Source organism: Balaenoptera borealis, assembly GCF_965194805.1.
Source record: "Balaenoptera borealis genome assembly, chromosome: 1".
Lineage (NCBI taxonomy): Eukaryota > Metazoa > Chordata > Mammalia > Artiodactyla > Balaenopteridae > Balaenoptera > Balaenoptera borealis.
Window position 1 is genome coordinate 106,538,496 of NC_138860.1, and position 19,566 is coordinate 106,558,061.

Here is a 19,566-nt window from a genome sequence, read left to right on the forward strand (position 1 = left end):
TTTAATTGACGCATGATATGTGTGTGTGTGTGTGTGTGTGTGTGTGTAAAGAAGACAATGAACAAATAAACAGACAAAAAATACCAAATGAATTCATATCCGAGTAATTCTCACAAATCAGGCCATTTGTTCCACACCTTTCGAGGCCTTGCCCTCCACCCCCAAGGGCATATTTCCACTAGTCTTTTTAAGGCACCTCTGAGTCTGGCGTTTGACACCTGCTCTCTGATTTATAAACTTGGGAGAACCAAAGCTTCAGGTAGAAGACATCAGTGGCTGGAAGTAATTTGGGCCCAAGATGCAGAAGCTGCACTTCATCATCTCTCTCTCTTGTTCATTTTATTCTCTCTGATCATGTTTGCTGTAATCTTTCCACTTTCAAGATTATTCTCTTTGATTGAGAAAAAAGTAAAATAGGCATTGATAGTTCTATTTTCCACTGCCATTTTTTAATTTACTATCTGGCTCTCTTAGTGAGATTCTATCTTCCTCAATCTTGTACTTTAAGTGTTCCTTAGCAGGTAAGCCCTTATTAATCTTCTTAGCATATTAAAATACTTCAGTTGACTCTGGGCTTTAGTCTCTCTGTCATAAGTCTTTGGCTTTGGTGACATTTCTATATAGTCATTGGTTTCAAACTTGATATTGTTGGGGAGCTCCTTCAGTAGTCAAATTATGTTGTTTGAATACAGTATTGGCTAAGGGATAAGCACACTTGCTGTACCAGAAAGCACAAAATATGAGATAATTTTATTTTTCTTTTACACAATAGTAGACAGGCAAGCCAAGGCCTATTGTTGGTTTTATTCCTCAAGATCATCCAGTGGCTTGGTTTCTTCTGTCACCTCCACTCCCATTCCACTGGAGAGAATTTAATTATGTAACCTAAATGCAGGGGAGGCTGGGAAGTGTATTTCCTTGATGAGTGGCCATATGCCCCACTGAAAAGAGGAAGAGTATCTGTTACTAAAAGGAGAAGGGAAGAATAAACACTGAGGAAAAATGAGTGTTGTGTGCCACAGATGCTGCTTCTTCCTCTTCACTGAGATACATTTGATTATGTTTTCAGAGTTCAGCATTTGGGAGACTTTCAACTTCTATTTATGTGCTAGGCACTGTTATTGGAGCCGAGGTTAAGGGGGTGAACACAAAAATATAGCCTAAGAGAAGAAGATGTAGCTCCTGCACCACAGGGGCAGCTCTGAGTCCTGGTAGCCTCCTGCCCCCTCAACTCATCTCTCTGAGGGTCCTGCTCATGACTCTCCGCTCCTAGCATTGAATGGGTAGCCGCTCTGGGTCTGTGGTGGCAATGGCAGCAGCTCTTTAAGCCTGTCTGTCTCTAGGACTCTGCTGCCACTTGGGGCTTGTACAGAGCTTCTGCTTACATTCTTCAGCCTGGTCTAGTGGTTCCACTGGAAGTTTCTTTACATCTGCTTTGTGCCTTCAGTAATGTTCAAAGTTCACCTACAGCTACATATTTAGATCTATTGATTAACTTTTTGGTATTTGGGAGCCAGTAGGATGTCTGGGCTGATTCTCCAATAGGTCACCCACCCCAAAACAGAAACGATCTAACCGTAAGCCCTGTCCTCTTACAAAAGGCGTGAGACAATAGAGACAATGAACATTGGCCTCTGCCTCCAGGTCCTGGCACAGAGCTCCTAATATCCTTGTAATTTTCTAAGCAGTCATTTGTTCCAATATCTGGTGTTTGACCTGGGTTGTGGACACTGAGATCCCTTAGATTTCTGTGAATGTGTTTTATTCTAATGAGCTGACATGTGATGGGCTCCTGGAGGGGGCGTGGTCACCAGAAAGACCAAGCTGTGATTAGAAGCTTGGAACTTTCAGCCCTCTACCCCCATTCTCTAGAGAGAGGACAGGGGCTGAAAATTGAGTTCACGGTTGATTTGCCTACATGATGGAGCCTCCACAAACATCCCCAAAAGTGCAGGGTTCAGGGAACTTCTGGGCTGGTGAACACGTGGTAGTCCTGGGAGAGGGGCTGGCCTGGAGAGGGCCTGGAAGCTCCCTGCCCCTTCCTACACACCTTGCCCTGTGCATTTCTTCCATCTGGCTCTTCCTGAGTTATGTCCTTTCATAATAAACTGGTAATCTTAGAAGTAGACTGTTTTCCTGAGTTCTGGGAACCATTCCGGTAAATTGATTGAACCCAAGGAGGGGGTTATGGGAACCTTCAGTTCAGTCAGTCAGAAACCTAGGTAACAACCTGGACTTGTGATTGGCATCTGAAGTGGGAGGGTGGGGGGAAGTCTTGTAGAACTGAGCCCTTAACCTGCGGGATCTGATGCTATCTCCAGGTAGATAGTGTCAGAATTCAGTTAAATTGTAGGACACCTAGATGGTGTCTCAGAGAATTGCTTGGTGTGAGGAAAAATGCATACACATCTGGTGTGAGAAGTGAGTGTGGCAGTAGTGTGAGAGTGAGAGACACACACCGGAGGAAGAGTGAGGTTGTTCCTGTTGAGGCCTCGTCAGACTTTCCACTGCCACATTCTTAAATTGAAATAAGCAGCTGAACCTCCTGTCATTTGCAGTAAGCCTACAATATAAAAAAGAGGAACTAAAATAATGAAAGAAAAAACCTGATTCTCGGGGAAATAGATAATTCAGAGAACAGAAGCTATTTGAAAACAAAATAAAGCCCTTCAATACTCAGAAAAATTTAGGAAACTACTGAATCCATTAAAAAAAAAAGGTAAGAACTTTAGGACATGGCAAAGAGCATACAAAGCATTTTTTTTAGAAAGGAAAAACAATTAAAATCTTCAAAAAAAAAAACTATACAAGAGACTCATAGTCTAAAATCCAATCGAAAATAGGAAATCTATAGACTTAAAGGAAAATGGAATGGATATGGATTCTAAGCAACAAATGGAATGAATAAGAAACTGGATGATATTAAAGATATTGGGTGGAATGCATTTACTTCTTTATCCTACAAGAAAAAAAAAAAAAGATTCTAAGAAACCCCAAGGCAAAACAAAGAAACATTAAACAGTATGGGTATGGGAAAGTCAATGTTCTAAATGTGAAGCAACACAAAGTATAGTCTGATTTCTAACAATGGTTGGGAAGTAAGAAAAGAGAATCCATTTTGTACATTGTCATATTGAGTGGCACTTGGATCAAGACTTGGAGACATAAATTAGGAAATCCATCTTGACTCTTCAGTGAACAATACTAAAATAATCAATAATCATAATGTAGATATCTTTATAGTTTTCAATTTTGAAATCAATTTACAGGCAAAACAGGGAAGACCTAATTAGGGTTACAGAATAGACTGTAAATATGTTATTCACCTTGACCAAGTTATTGACAGAAGATGGGAGGGGATGAGGAAAGGAATATAAATAGAATGCTAGAGGTCCTATTATCCTCATCTACTATAGGAGAAATTCAATGGATAATGTCTATATTTGAGACAATTAGACAGAAGTTTGGGTATTATATTAAGTCACAAAAGTAGCCAGTTAGAGGAGCTAAAAATAGTGATAGGGACATATAGAGAGTAGAAGTGAACAGAGGAGAGTGGCAGGAAATTAATAAAGAATGTCTCAAGTTATTGTATCAAGAAATAGTAGGAAGAGTATATTATTAACAAAAATGGTAATAACCAAAAGAACCAAAGCAGATATATGTAAAAGATTTTGCCTCTAGGTTAGGGAACCGATGGTAGGGGACAGAGGAACACAGAATGATTGCTTTTCATTATATGGCTTCTGCACTACTTGGTTTTTAAAAACTTATTTGCATGTTTTATTTTGATAAAATTTTTAAGAACTAAATATGTATAAACAACTTGTTGCAATTAGAAGAATCCCTCTCTCTCTCTCTCTCTCTCTCAGAATAGGCTACTTACAAAGATTACAATAGGGTTCTAGTAATCTGTGTTTTAAGGAATCCATCAGGTGATTCTGATGCATATGAAAGCTTGAGAACCATGGGTCTAGAGAAATGACTGATATCATTCCAATGACAAAAACTCTAATACAGCAACTCTTGGGTATGTGAGAATTACCCTGTGCTTGTTTAAGTGCACAGTTCTGAGTGCCTTCCTTGGGGTGGAGTGGTGTAGGCAGATAACCTCTGAGTTAAAACTATACCCCTTGCTTCCATCATTTCTGCAATACTGAATTAATATCCTTAAGTATTACCAAATGATGTCACAAAATACAATTTTATTTATTATTTAAATCCTCACATATCATTGGTTGGAATGAAAAAAAAGGAGCAGTCACTTTGGAAAACAATTTGGTAGTTTCTTATAAAGTTAAACATACACTTACCATATGATCTAGCAATCCCACATCTAGGTATTTACTCAAGAGGAATGAAAACATTTGTGCACACAAAAACCAGTATGTGAGTGTTTATAGTGACTTATACACTTATAAGTCACTATGCTTATAATTGCTGCAAACTGGAAACAACTCAAATGTCCTTCATCTGGTGAATGGATAAACAAACTGGTACATACATACAATGGAATATTACTCAGCAATAACAAGGAATGAACTTCTGATATATGCAACATGGATGAATCTCAAATGCACTATGCTAAGTGAAAGACACCAGATGCAAAAGGCCATAGAAGCTATGATTTCATTCATATGATATTCTGGAAAAGGCAAATCTATAAGGAGAGAAAACAGATCAATGGTGCTATGGGTTGAATTGTGTTGCCCCAAAATTCATATGTTGAAGTCCTAACTCCAGTATCTCAGAATGTGACCTTATTAGAATAGTGTCTTTACAGAGGTAATCAAGTTAAAAATGAAGCCTTTAGGATGGGCCTTAATTCAACATCACTGGTGACCTTATAAAAAAGGAAAATGTGGACACAGAGCCATATAGAGGGAAGATGATGTAAAGAGACATAGGAAGAAGTCAGTCATTTATAAACCAAGGGGAGAGGCCTGGAACAGATCCTTCTCCCATTGCCCTCAGAAAGAACCAACCCTGCTGACAACTTGATTTCGGACTTTGAGACGTAGATTTTCTATTTTTTAAACAATTGAGTTTGTGGTACTTTATTACAGGAGTCCTAGCAAACTAATACAAATGGTTTCTAGGGTGGGGGTGAGGCAAGTGTTGACTATAAAGGGTCACAACGGGACATTTTGAGGTGATATGAATGCTCTGTTTCTTGACTGTGGTGGTTACATGACTGCATGTTTGTCAGAAATCACAGAACTCTACACTAAAAAGGGAAAATTTCACTCTTTGTAGAATTATACTTCTATAAACATGACTTGAAAAAAATTAACCAAAAAATGACATTTAAAAAAGATTACTTTTAAAAGTTAAATATTGAAGAAGTGACCCAGGATGTACGTATATACAAGAATATTTACATTAATGTTGTTCATAATAATAAAACAGCAGAATGAAACACAATGTCCAAAATAGGAGATTATCTGAACAAACAGTAGTTAAAAGCAAAGCCAAAAGATAAAATTCTTTCCCTGACAGAACTTATATTCCAGCAGATGAGCTAGCCAATACATAAATAAAGAAATAAATATGTAAACATAATGTCAGGTAGTGATAAGTTCTGTGAAGAAGATAAAGTAAGGTAAGGTAGAGAGCTAAAAGGAGCACTAGTTTAGATACAGTAGTGTGATGCCAACAGCTTTGCTCGGTGATAATCCCCAGTTATTCCATCAAATGCTAATCTAGATGTTGCTGTGAAGGTATTTTGTAGATGTGATTCAAGTCCATAATCAGTTGACTTTCAGGAAGGGAGATTGTCCTAGATATCGGGGTGAGCGTGGTGCAATGATGAGCATGTTAAAAGGCCTTAAGAGCAGAGACTTCCCTGAAGAAGGAGAAACTCCAGCTATGGTAAGAGAGAGAAAACTTGAGAGAAATTTATTATCTCTAAGACCATGTTATCTTAGAGTTTTATTAGCCAGGGAAGGGGGCTACATTTTGAATCACACATATTCTTACTCTGTTTTTAAAGGACCTTTTTATAAAAAATTGGTACAGTGGTTCTCAAATTGTAGCCATAGACTAACAGCGTAAGCATTGCCAGGAATCTTGTTAGAAATGCAGTTTTTCAGGTTTACCCCAGTCTTCCTGAATCAGAAACTCTGGAGGTGGGTTCTAGTAATCTGTGTTTTAAGGAATCCATCAGGTGATTCTGATACATATAAAAGCCTGAGAACCATGGATCTAGAGAAATGACTGATATCATTCCAATGACAAAAACTCTAATACAGCAACTCTTGGGTATGTGAGAATAACCCTGTGCTTGTTTAAGTGCACAGTTCTGATTGCCTTCCTACAAAGTCTGTCCAGTAGGTCTGAGGTGGGCCCAGAAATCTCATTTTAATAAGTAGGTAATTGTGATGCAGGAGGTCCACAGGTGACTCTGAGAACCATGCTCATTTGTCAATTGTTAGTCTCCAGTATATTCAAGCTCTCAGCGACATTGGACATGATGGACCTCATCCACCTTCGGTACCACTTTCTACGTTTTGGGACTCACCACTCTCTCAGTTATCTTCCTACTTTACTGGCCAATCAATCACAATTTCCTTTACTGAGCTTGCCTGTTCTTCCCAACCTCTAAACATTAGTGCACTTGAGGCTTATTCTTTCTTTAGGCCTCTTCTTTTTTCCATCCATGCTCACACCATAGTGCAAATGACTCAAATGTGTATCGTCATACATGTATATCAACAGATATCTCCACTTGGATATTTTAATGGCATCTAAAACCTAATATGTCCAACACTCAACTCTTGGTTTCTACCCTTCAAACCTGCTCCTCCCCTGTTTCCCACCAATCTTCCCATCCAAATAGATGCCACCACTTCCAATTTCTTCCTGTTTCCCTCAAGTTTTCTATCTTTGGATTCATCAAAATTTCTCTGTTGATCAGAATTGACTCAAGAGATAAAATTCTGGTTGTTGCTTCCTTTGCTCTCAGAGAGGTAAAGTTATTAGTAATTCAGGTCAAGAATTTATTCAGTGTTCTGAACTTAGAGTCTTATTTTTAACATCTTAAAAGAAAATATCCCATTTTAGGCTAGAGAAGAGCAAACGTGACCTACTGGGGTCAGCAGAGAACAGTGTGTCAAAGGTTTAGACCCAGAGAAGGCACTGGGAGTGATTAGTTACTAAGCAACTCTCCTAAGCACTTAGATCACTGATGTGATCAGTACTCAGCTCTGCTGTTGGCTGATGGGAAGTAAGAGACCGGAGGAGAGTATCAGACGAGTGCAGAAGTGCCTCTCAGAGTTGGGACCAATGGACAGACATGGCAGCCATCATGAAGAGACAGCTGCTCCTGTTTGCTCCATAGGGATTATCAAAGTTTCCTGGAGAATCCATAAACTACTGAAATTATTATCTTTGTTGACTCCAGCCAGCCTGCTCAATGGCATACCATCCAGACTGGACTCTTAGTTAGCTATCAGTGAATTAGCTTATGCTAAAAATGGACAAAAAGATTCACTATTTCCAGGCTGCCTACAGTGTTTTTTTTTTTTCCTATCCCCTTTCTCTTACACATTCTGTTTTTGCCTTTGGCCCTCGATAGTCTGTGGGAAGAAGGCTTACATATAAGTATTGTAGGGGAGCAAAATTTGCCAGCCCTAAATGTGTCTCTTTGGCATGAGGATTAATTTAGGCTGAGTATATTTAAGAAACAGAAGACGCAGGAAGTCTCTCTTCTACATTCTCCTTGGCTGCCTAAATAATTTAGATAAAGGGCCTGTTCCCAGAATAGAGCTATCACCAGAGATATGAGTTAAGTGTGGTCGGGGGAGGGAGAGGGATGGGGACTCAGCTGGACCTAGAGATCAGAGTCCACTCTGTGTCCCATAGTCTCTGCATGGCCCAGCAAACATTTATTTACCAAACATTTGCTTTTCCATCTCTATGTCAATTACCTTCCTCCTCTTTAAATTGCCCAAACTACTACCCCCAACATCCTCTTTTGTCTCTAGCTGAAGATGGTACTTAAGGTGAGGATTTAGGCCATTTTGGCAAGTTACTCAGTTTTCCTGGATCTCTCCCAGGTGTTCATGTTATTAAACTTTTGTTTGATTTTCTCTTGTTATTCTGTTTCATGTCAATTTAATTCTTAGACCATCCAGAAGAACCTAGAAGGGTAGAGGAAAATTTCTTCATTCCCAACAATATTGAGAAAGAAGGAACTGATAATTGACTTGGGGAAATTAAAAGCAGTTGGTTTCAACATTTTGGGCTGTAGCCCACAGTAAGAAATACATTTTATCTCACAAACCAGGTTATATGTACTCATAATCAGAAAAGCTCATGAAATAGCATTCATTTACCCTTATCATATAACTGTATTTTCTCTGCTGTTTTTTTCTATTTTATTTCATTAGCAGTTTTCTGATTGTGACCACTAAAGATTTTACAGTCCACTGACAAATGGGTTGTGGCTCTGAGTTGAAAAACTCTAAGCTATAAAATATGAAAAAGACAAAAAAGTTAAAAGTCCTCCAGGTTTAGTTTGAGTGGTGAGGAAAATGGGTACCACTAATTGATAAAAATAAAGAAGAAATTGGAAAGGAGAGTTGATAAGTTTCCTGTGGCTACTGTAACAAATGTGAAAGGAAAATAAAAATGGAGTTGGTGTTGCTAAGAGAGCTCTCTAAAACGAGCCAGGAGGTCATTGAGGAGGTGTGACTTGTGTGCATCTTGGCCTGGATGAAATCTGGTCTTTTGATTCTTGTCCTACTCAGGATCCTTGTTGGACCGTTACTCTAGGGTGGCTCCTGGCAGCCTATCTGCTTGTTTGGGCCCTTGCCCTAGAGCAGCTCATGATTCCTGGAGGACAGATGTTTCCTGACTTGCGTCAGGGGCGGTCACGGTTCTTTGGCAGCTGTGTGGCTTTAGTCTTTGTGGGCCCTTGACTCTTTCTCTTCCCTAGAACACTCTTTCGGTTTTCCCTGAATCTGTGTCTCCCAAATTGCAATTCCTAAGACCCCAAATAAAGCTCTTTTTTCTTTGCAGCCTCAATACTGATTATTGTTTGACACAAATTACCATAAACTTGGGATCTAAAACAACAAAAATTTATTCTTTCACAGTTCTGGAGGTCAAAAGTCCAAAATCAATATCACTGGGCCAAAGTCAAGATGTTGGCAGAAGCACACACCCTCCACAGGCTCTAGGTGAGTATCTGTTCCTTGTCTCTACAGCTTCTGGAGACTGCATGTGTGTAGGCACATGGGTTTACCAGGTAATTGTGCCTCTCCCTCCCTCCCTCCCTCTCTCTCTCTTTCTTTCTTTCTTTTTCTTTCTTTCTTCCTTTTCTTTCTCATCCACCTAAGAAATCACAATATATTAGAGTAGATGTAGAACCACTTTGTACAAATATAGATTAGTGCCTAGCACAATATCTGCCATGTTGTAGGTACTTGACAAAATATTTGTTGGATGATTGTGATAATTCTTTTTTTTTTTAAAGTGACCTTTCACCTAAAAATCTAGTATTTTTCTGGTCCATTATGTGTCTCCTCTTGGCCATCAGAAACCTGCATTCAGAATTTGGCATGCAACTTTAGAGGATATATGGTTCCGGTTGTAATCCCTCATTTTTACCCTTTTTCTTTTCTTAATTTTTTAAAAAAATTAACTAATTTATTTTTGGCTGCGTTTGGGTCTTCGTTGCTGCGCGTGGGCTTTCTCTAGTTGCGGCGAGCAGGGGCTACGCTTCGTTGTGGTGCACGGGTTTCTCATTGCGGTGGCTTCTCTTGTTGCGGAGCACAGGCTCTAGGCATGCAGGCTTCAGTAGTTGTGGCACATGGGCTCTTAGTTGTGGCTCGTGGGCTCTAGAGCGCAGGCTCAGTAGTTGTGGCGCACGGGCTTAGTTGCTCCGCGGCATGTGGGATCTTCCTGGACCAGGGCTCTAACCTGTGTCCCCTGCATTGGGAGGTGGATTCTTAACCACTGCACCACCAGGGAAGTCTCATTTTTACTCTTGAGGTAAGAAAAACAGAGAAGATAAGTGATTTGTCTAGAATGATCTAGTGCTCTTTTCACTACACTCCTTTGCCTTTTCACATTCGTTTTAAGCCAAGCTTCTTTTGAGTTCACCTGTCAACCTAAATAAGCAGTACTATTACTAAAATGTGGTAATACTCTAGTTCTTTCCCCTGTTGGTATTTATTTTCTTCAAAAGCAAAATGCTTCATTCCACTGGGACCCAGAGTGACTCGTCTAATCACAGCTTTACACAGTGGATCCACTCTCATACCTTATACCTGCTTCCTGCTGCAACTTTGGAAATGTGTAGTGGCATTTTTTGGATTATCACTATTAATGGGTAGAGCAGGGCTTCTGTATTTAATAGCTGGAGTAATGGAATGCTTAGACATTCTACAATGAGTAGGACAGTGTGTCACAACAAGGAAATATCTCAATTGAAAATAGTTACTAGAAGGCAATGTCCTATGCCACAAAGAGTTATCCTCTATGTATTTACATTAGAGTAGACTTTTATGACTTCAGATCATCTCCATTTTTTTTTTATGGTAAAAATAATTATGGTGAAAGTAAAGATTTTTTCAAGAGATTAATTTTATCCAGAGAAGTCAAAACTGGGTCTCAGTAATAACGTTAGTTATCTTTTGAAGACACAGATAATTTTAGCCAGGGTTTGGGTGAAGTGGCAGATATTCTTCAGGATCATTCATCGTAGAGAAGTCACATTATGTTGAGTAATTTAAGGAGTAGGCTGTGTTTAGAGGAGAATAATGTGAAGTGACCTGGAACTGGTAGAAAGAAAATTATGAAGAAGAATGTTGCTACTACTAATCTAATGCTGAGAATGGCTTTGTGTTGTCAGAGAACATGTGAAATATGGATTTAGTGAACAGAGTTTGGTTAGAAGTTCATGGGTAATTTTGGAACAATTTCTTATTGTGAAGCACTGGGAAGATGGGGCATCTCATTCACAAATCAAAAAAAATTTTTTTTTCTTTTAAGTATGATTTATTAAATACTTCTGTGTCAGGCACTGTGATTTACAGATATTATTTCATTTGACCATCTGTCTATGGAATCTGGACTTTCATTCATTCAGTAATAAGTAGTAAGTGAAGGTTTTTTGAGCAGAAGAATTACATGATGTGAGTTATACTTTAGAAAGATTAATATGATAGCATGTGGGATGGCTTATTAGGTTGATGAGAAACTGGAGGCACTTAGTAGATAATGACCACAGTCCAGTGGAGAAGTAATGAGGACCTAAGCCAGAGTGATGGCAGTGGAGATAGAGAAGAGGGGATGAATTTGGATGAGATGGCCATAATTAAAGGCTGAGTGAGAATGAGTCCATTTTAGACAGTGGGTTTGGTTTTATTGAGTTGAGGCAGGGTCTAATCAATTGGAGATGTTTTACTTCAATGTAATTTTTAATGAAATGCTGACTATAATAGGAAGGTTTTTAAGTTTGGTCCATCAGCCCTCATTCACACTTGACAGTGTAGAGAGTTAGTAGCTCTGGCTTAGAAACCGGTCTGTCACTTTTCTCTGCCTGACCTTGGGCTATTTACTTAGCCAGGCACATCCTTAGCCTTCTCAGCTGCAGAATGTCCATAACAAATACCTTTTACCTAGAGTCCTTGTGAGACTTGGATATGATAATTCATGTGCTTTGGTCAAAACAGAAGCTCAACAGATCGTTATTATTGTTCTTGCTCTACTTTATTTGCCTTATTCATTCTCATTCTCTTATGAGTATGCAGTGGATTTTTCCAGTGGCTGCATGATGTGCTTATATGATATTGCAACAGACTGAATACAGAAGAAGACATGAGAATTCAGCTGTCTTCTATTAATCCAGGCACAAAAGAGATTTGTAAAAATTTAAACAATACTACTCTTCTCACTAAATTCTTATTTTTGAAAAACACTTATAAAAGCAAGAGTAAAAAATATCATGTCAACATGTAGAGTTCATTATTGTCATTTGTCCATAAATAAATTTGTGGAATTTGTGAATAAGTATTTAAATATTTCTCACTTTATTGTTTTAATACAATAGATATTGACAGATATCACCCCCATAACCAAACATCTCTTAGAGGCTGCAATAATTTTTAGGAGTTGCAAAGGGGTCCTGAAACCCAAAAAATTTGAGAACTACTAATTTAGAGACATGAGAGTGGGTTCCAATAGGCTAGTATCTACTTCTCAGAGTCCAAGGTCCATTGAAGACTTTAATAAATTGGGTTTCCTTTCTGGCAGCTGACAAGTAGCTGATGAAGGAACCCCGTTGAGGTGAACTTCTGGGAAGGAATGATAAGGGGAATTATAACTGGGGACTTTCAGGGAAATGATAGGCCTGGAAAGGGTGGTTTTAGATAGTGCTAAGCCTCTCCATTCAGTTTTTTCTACTGTACTTTAGGATTAAAGATTATGATAGTATATTCTAAGAATTATTTGTTTTATAGACTTTTTGTCATGCTTTTGGCATGTAAAGCGTCCACTGGGGACTATTCCTGGAAAGAATCTAACTAAAACTAGAGAAAGTTATGTCACCACTTGACGCTTTATATGGAAGGACTGAAGATCAACTGACTTTTAGTTTAAATTCTTTCACGTTCCAAGCAGCTTTAGGATAGAAAACCAGAGCTGCATCTTCTTTATTTAAAGCTTCTCTCTAAAATCCTGTAAAGGGGGCTTTTGTTACTTGTGACAAGTTCCTAAAGAGAAAGATTAAAGTGATGACGTTCTTTCCCTACTTTTCTCCCCTTTTGAAATGGTTCTAGAGAATTTACTAGTGTGGTTGCCAACCAGTGATCACAGGTCACGGCGTGTGTGACAAAGTCTATTTTCCAGTCTGAACATGTTAGTCATGGTCTGAAGTGTTTAATATTTTCAGAACATTATCTTTTCCTAGCCCTGAATTTTTTTTTTTTTTGCAAAAAGAATCTTGGAAAAACAATGATTAAAGGCTTAAAAAGAAACAAAAACAAACAAAACTCCTAAATTCCAAGGTAAATTTTGCGTAATAAAAGAATTCTTTTGCATTATGTCATTTACACTTTCAAAGGCTTCATTTCTATGCAGTCTGATTCTATTACACCTTTTGTAGTTAATCGAAATAGTTTGCTAATTACTGTTATTCTCTAGATAGGGTTGCCAGATAAAATAGAAAGTAAATTTGAATTTCAGGAAAACAATGAATCACTTTTTAATATAAGTATATCCCCAATATTGCATAGGACAGTACTTATGTTAATGAATGATTTGTTGTTTATCTGAAATTCTAATTTAACATCCTATACTTTAATTTGCTAAATTTGGCAACCCTAAACTAAGCACAAACAGGTTCTTTGGTTTGTCTTTACTTAGCGTTATATAGAACAGGTTGTATTTTCAAATGGTTTTATAGTTAAAGACAAAAACTTAAATTTTCTCAGTGAAACAATTATTAGTTGGCAAAAAGTGTTCCTTTGTGTAAAACAGAATGGTTAATTCTCAGAAACTGAGTCCTAAGACTAGCACTGGTCTTGCAAATCCAGTTTTGCGGTTCAGTTTGGGAAACGTTCTCTTCTCTTTATGGTTAAACTGGCTCCACCCAGCTGCTGAAATGAGATATAAGTTGTAAAAAAACCGGAAGTTGGATAGGCTGCCTTTGCTTCTGGAGGTAAGTGTCTCCTGTTTTCTTTATGTCCGAGCTCTTCGCAGAGCGCTTAAAAATTGAATCCAGCTCGGTGACAGTACTGAGAGAGCAGGCGTCTGTGCTGACCCGAGCGGTCGGCGACGCAGGATGGATGCTTTAGTAACAAACTGTGTTCTGGAGCTTGCGAGCTTGTGTTGAGCTAATGAGTGCTCACGAACGAGTTAGATTAATGATAAATCACGTGACTTTGACTACGGCGCTTTAATCCCATGAAAAGTGTGATTGTAAGTAGAGACATGTCTGGGATCATGAAAAGCATTGACTTTATTCATGCGTCAGTGTTTTTATGTTTTTGTTTTTTGTTTTTAATTTTAAGCAATGGAAACTCCCTTTTTATCTAAAGCTAATGGCGTAATTACCTATATGGAGGTTACTTAGAACCCTATTTGGCTTTTAAAGTGTCTTTTAATTTAGAAATCTTAGCTCCCCTCACCCCCACCTCTGGTGTGCCTTTGGAATTTCAGAGACGCTCTGGGGTGACTAGGTGTTACCTCTGCCCTTAATTTTTTTACGTCTTGTGCTGCCCTAAGGGCAAAGGGGAGTTTTCCGTTTGTAAATGTATTATTAGAAGTATTTCTTTATAAAGCTAAACTTCTTAGTTCAGATATTTTCTTTTTTCTCTGAATTAAAGAAAAAGTAGAAAGATTTTGCATGTTTACTTGGATAGTGGAGAAGTGGGAGGCTAAAATTTGGTCTATTGATTTACTGAAAACAACGAGCTAGACTTTTTAAAGGATGGTTTTATTTAAAGGGATGAGTTCTACTAAGTCTTTTAATAAGCCAGTATGTGGATTCCTTTTGCTGGCTGTACCTTCTGTTTCACACCTGTCCATTTAGGTAATGTCAGATTCCCTGGAAATCACATTGTAGTGCATTGTGTTGAGTGCTGTTTTCAAGGTTGCCTGCTAGTCATTGTGAAAGGAGATCAAGGAGTAGGATGCCTTTGCTGCCTTCAGAAATTTGCCTTAAGACAAGTCAACCAGTTGTGGCCGAAAAATGTGATAACATTTTTTATTAGCAAAAAAACCAAAGCTTTTGGAGCTTCGCAGAAGAGACTGGTTAAAGTTGGCAGAATTAGGCAAAATTCCAAGGAAGAAAGGATTTTAATGGAAGACCTGGTTTATGGTGGGCACTGTGCTAAATGTTTCGTAGACGTTATTTCATTTAATCTTCACATAAAGCCCTTGATATTGGTAGCATTGTCTCTAACAAAATGAGAAATTTTAGGCTCAGTGAGATTAAATAATTTGCCCAAGGTCAGTCATTAAGGTGGTACCTGCTGGATTCAAACCTAGGTCTATGTGATTTCAAAGTCCTTACCACACACTGTCTCATAGGACAGAGTAGTTGATAGCATTTTAAATGGACCTTGAATGACAATTACAGTAAAAGTAATATAGAATGTTTGAAAATAGAGAAAAGAAAAAAATCTGAACACCTTACAATTAATTTAATGTGTTTCTTTACAGTCTTCAAATATGCATGTCTTGTAGTGTTTTTTAAATTACAAAGCACTACATGCTTTAAAAAATATGCAAAATGCAAAGAGGATTAAAAAGAAGTCCATTTCTTTTCCCATATTGAAAACACTTTCCTAGGGGCTAACCACTGTTGAGAACGGTTAAAGCATGGTGTTTTTTCTTTTCCCTTTTCTTTTATATGCACTTGGTACATTACGTATCATTTTGTAGTTTGCTTGTTTTCATTCCTCATTGTGGCAGGAGCATGTTTCCACCTGAGTACATGCAGATTCATGTCTTAAGCTTTTCTGAACAGAGTTAACACTCGCAAAGAACTTAAAAGAATGCCTAGCTCTTAGAAAGCAGTCAGTAATTATTAGCTGTTATTTCGGTCATTGTCTACTCTATTTCATTCTTTTAAATGGGTACACGGTATTTTATTAAAAAATTTTTTTATTAAAGTATAGTTGATTTACAATGATGTGTTAATTTCAGGTGTAGAGCAAAGTGATTCAGATACACACACACACACACACACACACACACACACACACACACACTTACACACACACATATTTATATCTCTATTCTTTTTCAGCTTCTTTTCCCTTATAGGTTATTACAAAATATTGAATATAGTTCTCTGTGCTATATATAGATCCTTGTTGGTTATCTGTAGTAGTGGGTACACAGTATTTTAGGGTTTGGGTATAGCATAGTATATTTTTGTAACCACCTAAATTGTCTTAAATTTTTGCTATTACAAATAATCCTTGCATAATTGTGGGGGGTTTCTTTTTCTTTCTTTCTTTTTTTTTTTTAAATTGAAGTATTGTTGACTCACAATATTATATTAGTTTCAGGTGTACAACATAGTAATTCAAATTTTTATAGAATATACTCCATACAAAGTTATTATAAAATGTTGACTGTATGCCCTGTGCTGTTTGTTGTGTGGGGGTTTTTATAGGATAAATTCCTAGAAGTGAAATTCCTCAGTCAAAGATTAAACGTATTTTAGTTTAGTAGGAAATTGTCAAATTTCCTCCAAAAATATTGCAGCAATTTACACTCTTCAGTGTATGAGCACACTTATTTCTCCACATGCTTGCTTATATTGGATATTTTCAGTCTTTTGCATTTTACATGAAATGATAGGCAATGTACCTTTATTTTTAACATAGTTTAAGCACAGTGTTCAGATATTTTCCATATCTATTTTTTTTCCCATTTAACATATATCTGTTTTTACATGGGTAGGAATTTGATGGATGGCATAATGGAGGTCCCAGTTAGAAGACAGAACATGGGGAGAAAAAAAGTGAGGTACTTGTTCCAGAAATAAGTACAAATGGTACATTGTTGCTAGAACATGGATTGGGCTGAATACACATTAAATGCCTAATGCTTTTGTCTTTAATTGAATAATTCCAGGGAAGCTGTTGAAGGTTTTTGGTGAGCAGAGTGATACGATGAGAATTGTGCCTTAGGAAAATGATCTTGTGGTGTTGTGTAGGGTTTGAATGGAGATACAGAAACAGGGAGGCCAATTGAGAGTATTTCATGAATCTGGGTGACAGATAATGAAGGCTTTGCGCTTGAAGGTGGTGTCGGAATGGAAAACTGCAGACAGATGTAATAGAGGGAATGGAAGGTAGAAGAGAGAAACAGAAGGGATAGGTAGGTGTCCGGAAGGGTGGAGGTCGAATCTGCTTAGCTTATTTGGAAAGTGGGGTCCCAAAGAGTGTTTGGAGTCAAATCTTGAGAATTTGGGGTTTCAAATATTTTTTTTTTTTAATTAATTATTTAATTAACTTTTGGCTGCATTGGGTCTGCGCTGCTGCACACGGGCTCCCTCTAGCTGCAGCGAGCGGGGGCTACTCTTTCTTATGGTGCACGGGCTTCTTACCGTGGTGGCCTCTCCCATTGCAGAGCATGGGCTCTAGGTGCACGGGCCTCAGTAGTTGAGGCACGTGGGCTCAGTAGTTGTGGCTCGTGGGCTCCGGAGTGCAGGCTTAGTAGTTGTGGTGCACTGGCCTAGTTGCTCTGCGGCATGTGGGATCTTCCCGGACCAGGGATCGAACCTGTGTCCCCTGCATTGGCAGGCAGACTCCCAACCACTGTGCCACCAGGGAAGTCCCAGGGTTTCAAGTCTTGTTGACTAGAAATGTGTTGATAGGCCACCGTCAAAATAGGAAAGTCAGATTCAAGAACTAGTTTGGAGGAAAAAATAATGAATTTCATTTCAGAAAAATTGAGCTTAATGTCATCCAAACAGAAATCTATGTATAGTTGGAAATTTGAGTCGAAGCATTGTGGGATGCGGGATGGGGGCAATTGAAAGATTTGGGAAATATTATTCAGGGGTGATAATTGAGGCTATGGAAGGGATAGCCTGTAGAGAAATGTGGGGGGTCAAGGAAAACAGTCTTGGGGATGAATATCTTCATGTAAGGGTCATGAAGAGGGACCAGATTTATAGTATTTTTTATAACGACTGTTTCTAACATTTGACCTTGGACCTAGTTAGACTATTCTTCACTGCCCTCCAAAGTCCATTCTCACTTTGCTCTTTCTATCTCTACTTCTTTTATTGCTCCCCAATTGTGCTCATTCTGAATCCCTTTTCCTGTGGGATTACTGTGTCAGCTTTTAGTGCCTGATTTGAAGCTGTGGATGACTTAGTGGTTAAAACCTCACAGACTAGACTGGAGATCATACTTTTCACCACTCATTTGCTGTGACTTTGGCAAGAATCTTAATCAGTGCCCTGCTTTGCACACTGGGGACAATAATACCCCTCACACCTTCCTGGGTTGTTTTGAGGAATGTGTGCTAAGTCCTTGACATGATGCCTGATATGTTGTGAGCCCTTAGCGCTTCTATCATATCCTCCTTTACCTCTCAATCGCCATAATAAAATGCAGTTTTTTCCCGCCCTGTCCCTATGTGATCTTAGGCAGTAGGTTTTTTTTTTTAAAATAACCTCTGTGAGCTTCAATTTCCATGCAACAAAAAAATGTTTTTGTTTTTTCCAGGGATTAGAGTTCATACGTGTGAAGCACCTACTATGTTGACTAGAATAGAACAGGCATTCAATAAATAGTAACATCATTTAAATGATAGATTAATGGTATTTGCTCTTGTTTCATCTATTAGCTTTGTGTCTTTAGAGAAGGGACCATTCCACTTAGCATCTAATATTGTTTTTAGGACAGGACTATTGTGAGGGCCATGTGGAATGATCCAGATGAAAGCTCTGTGTGTGATAAGATATTTGCTTCCAATCATTTTTCCAGAGAATGAATAAAGAAAGTGGAAAAGTTGCTTTCTTATGATGCTGTGATTAGAGGAATCAGAATTATATCAGAGAGCTCCCAATTCCTTTTTCTTCAGTGGTTTCCTCTACCTTTCCTTTTACTTAAACTCTAAATTCTTTTCAGAATTCTTTTCAACCATTTTAGGTCGTCAGACCTGACAGATCTCATTGTGCCATTTTTTATGCTCTATGTTTTTTAGAATCTTTACTGAAAATGTCATAACTCCAATTGTTAATTTAAAAAATCATTTTTCTCTGTACTTCCTGCTGTGAAAATGGAGTCTGAAACATTTTTATCTGGGGAAGTGGAAATACTTGACCTGTTTTTCAATTTCCCTATAATTTGAGATTCAGCTATCAAAGTCAATTTAACTCTTGATGTGGAAATTTTCTATGAATGTAAAGTTAAATTGCTGGGAAGAAGGGGAGCAAATTTTCTGAAATATTTCAGAAGGCTTGAACAAGTTAAATGCAGATGAAAGAAATATATGGAAACCTCAGTTGTTTAACCACAATAGTGTTCAGAAGAAATTAGCACATACTGGTGATGCAGAAAGTTGCTAGTGATTATAAATAATGGCAATTACCATTTATTGGCAACTTAGTGTTTTTAGGCATTGTACTACTTGTTTTTATATCCATTCTTTCAGGAGCTTTAGTTCTATGAATGAAGTCTCTACCTTCCTTCTCAGACTCATAGAGTGTACCTGACTGACGTAGGCTAATTTAGATTTCACGTTTGTCCCAGCATGCCCCCACTCACATTGTTCGCTGTGAAATTTAGATCCTTGCTGTACCTGTTTACTTTCCACATCCTTCTGTCTCCAAGGAGGGAGCAATGATGTGGAGTGAAGAGAATGAGAATGTTGGAGTTAGATTTAGGTTCTAGTCCTAAAAGTGTACACGGTTTCAGGTACACTCCCTGGTATCAGTTTCTTCATCTCTAAAATGATGATAATATCTGCTTGTTGTAAGGATTACATTAGATGTACTATCTACCAGTTTCTCACCAAATGTCTGTTTCTTTTTCTTCTTATTCACACTGTGGCCCCTTTCTCTCTCCCCCCCCCCCCCCACCGTAGTAA

The 19,566-nt window shown here is 38.2% G+C and overlaps 1 protein-coding gene across 6 annotated transcripts in view; it reads left to right on the forward strand.

The window, feature by feature from the left end:
* The window catches only part of FRRS1 (ferric chelate reductase 1), a 99,538-nt gene that overhangs the window by 36,793 nt on the left and 43,179 nt on the right, over nucleotides 1-19,566 (forward strand). For 3 of the 6 annotated variants that reach the window (XM_082384671.1, XM_082384672.1, XM_082384670.1), the window contains one exon: nucleotides 9,099-9,182. Coding sequence is in view for 2 of the 6 variants with exons in the window: in XM_082384668.1 (XP_082240794.1) it covers nucleotides 13,912-13,926 (15 nt within the window). In the remaining 4 variants the exon portion in view is untranslated. Of the gene's footprint in view, nucleotides 1-9,098; nucleotides 9,183-9,625; nucleotides 13,927-19,566 lie in introns of those variants that run through there. The other 3 variants (XM_082384668.1, XM_082384673.1, XM_082384669.1) reach the window with 3 other exon arrangements.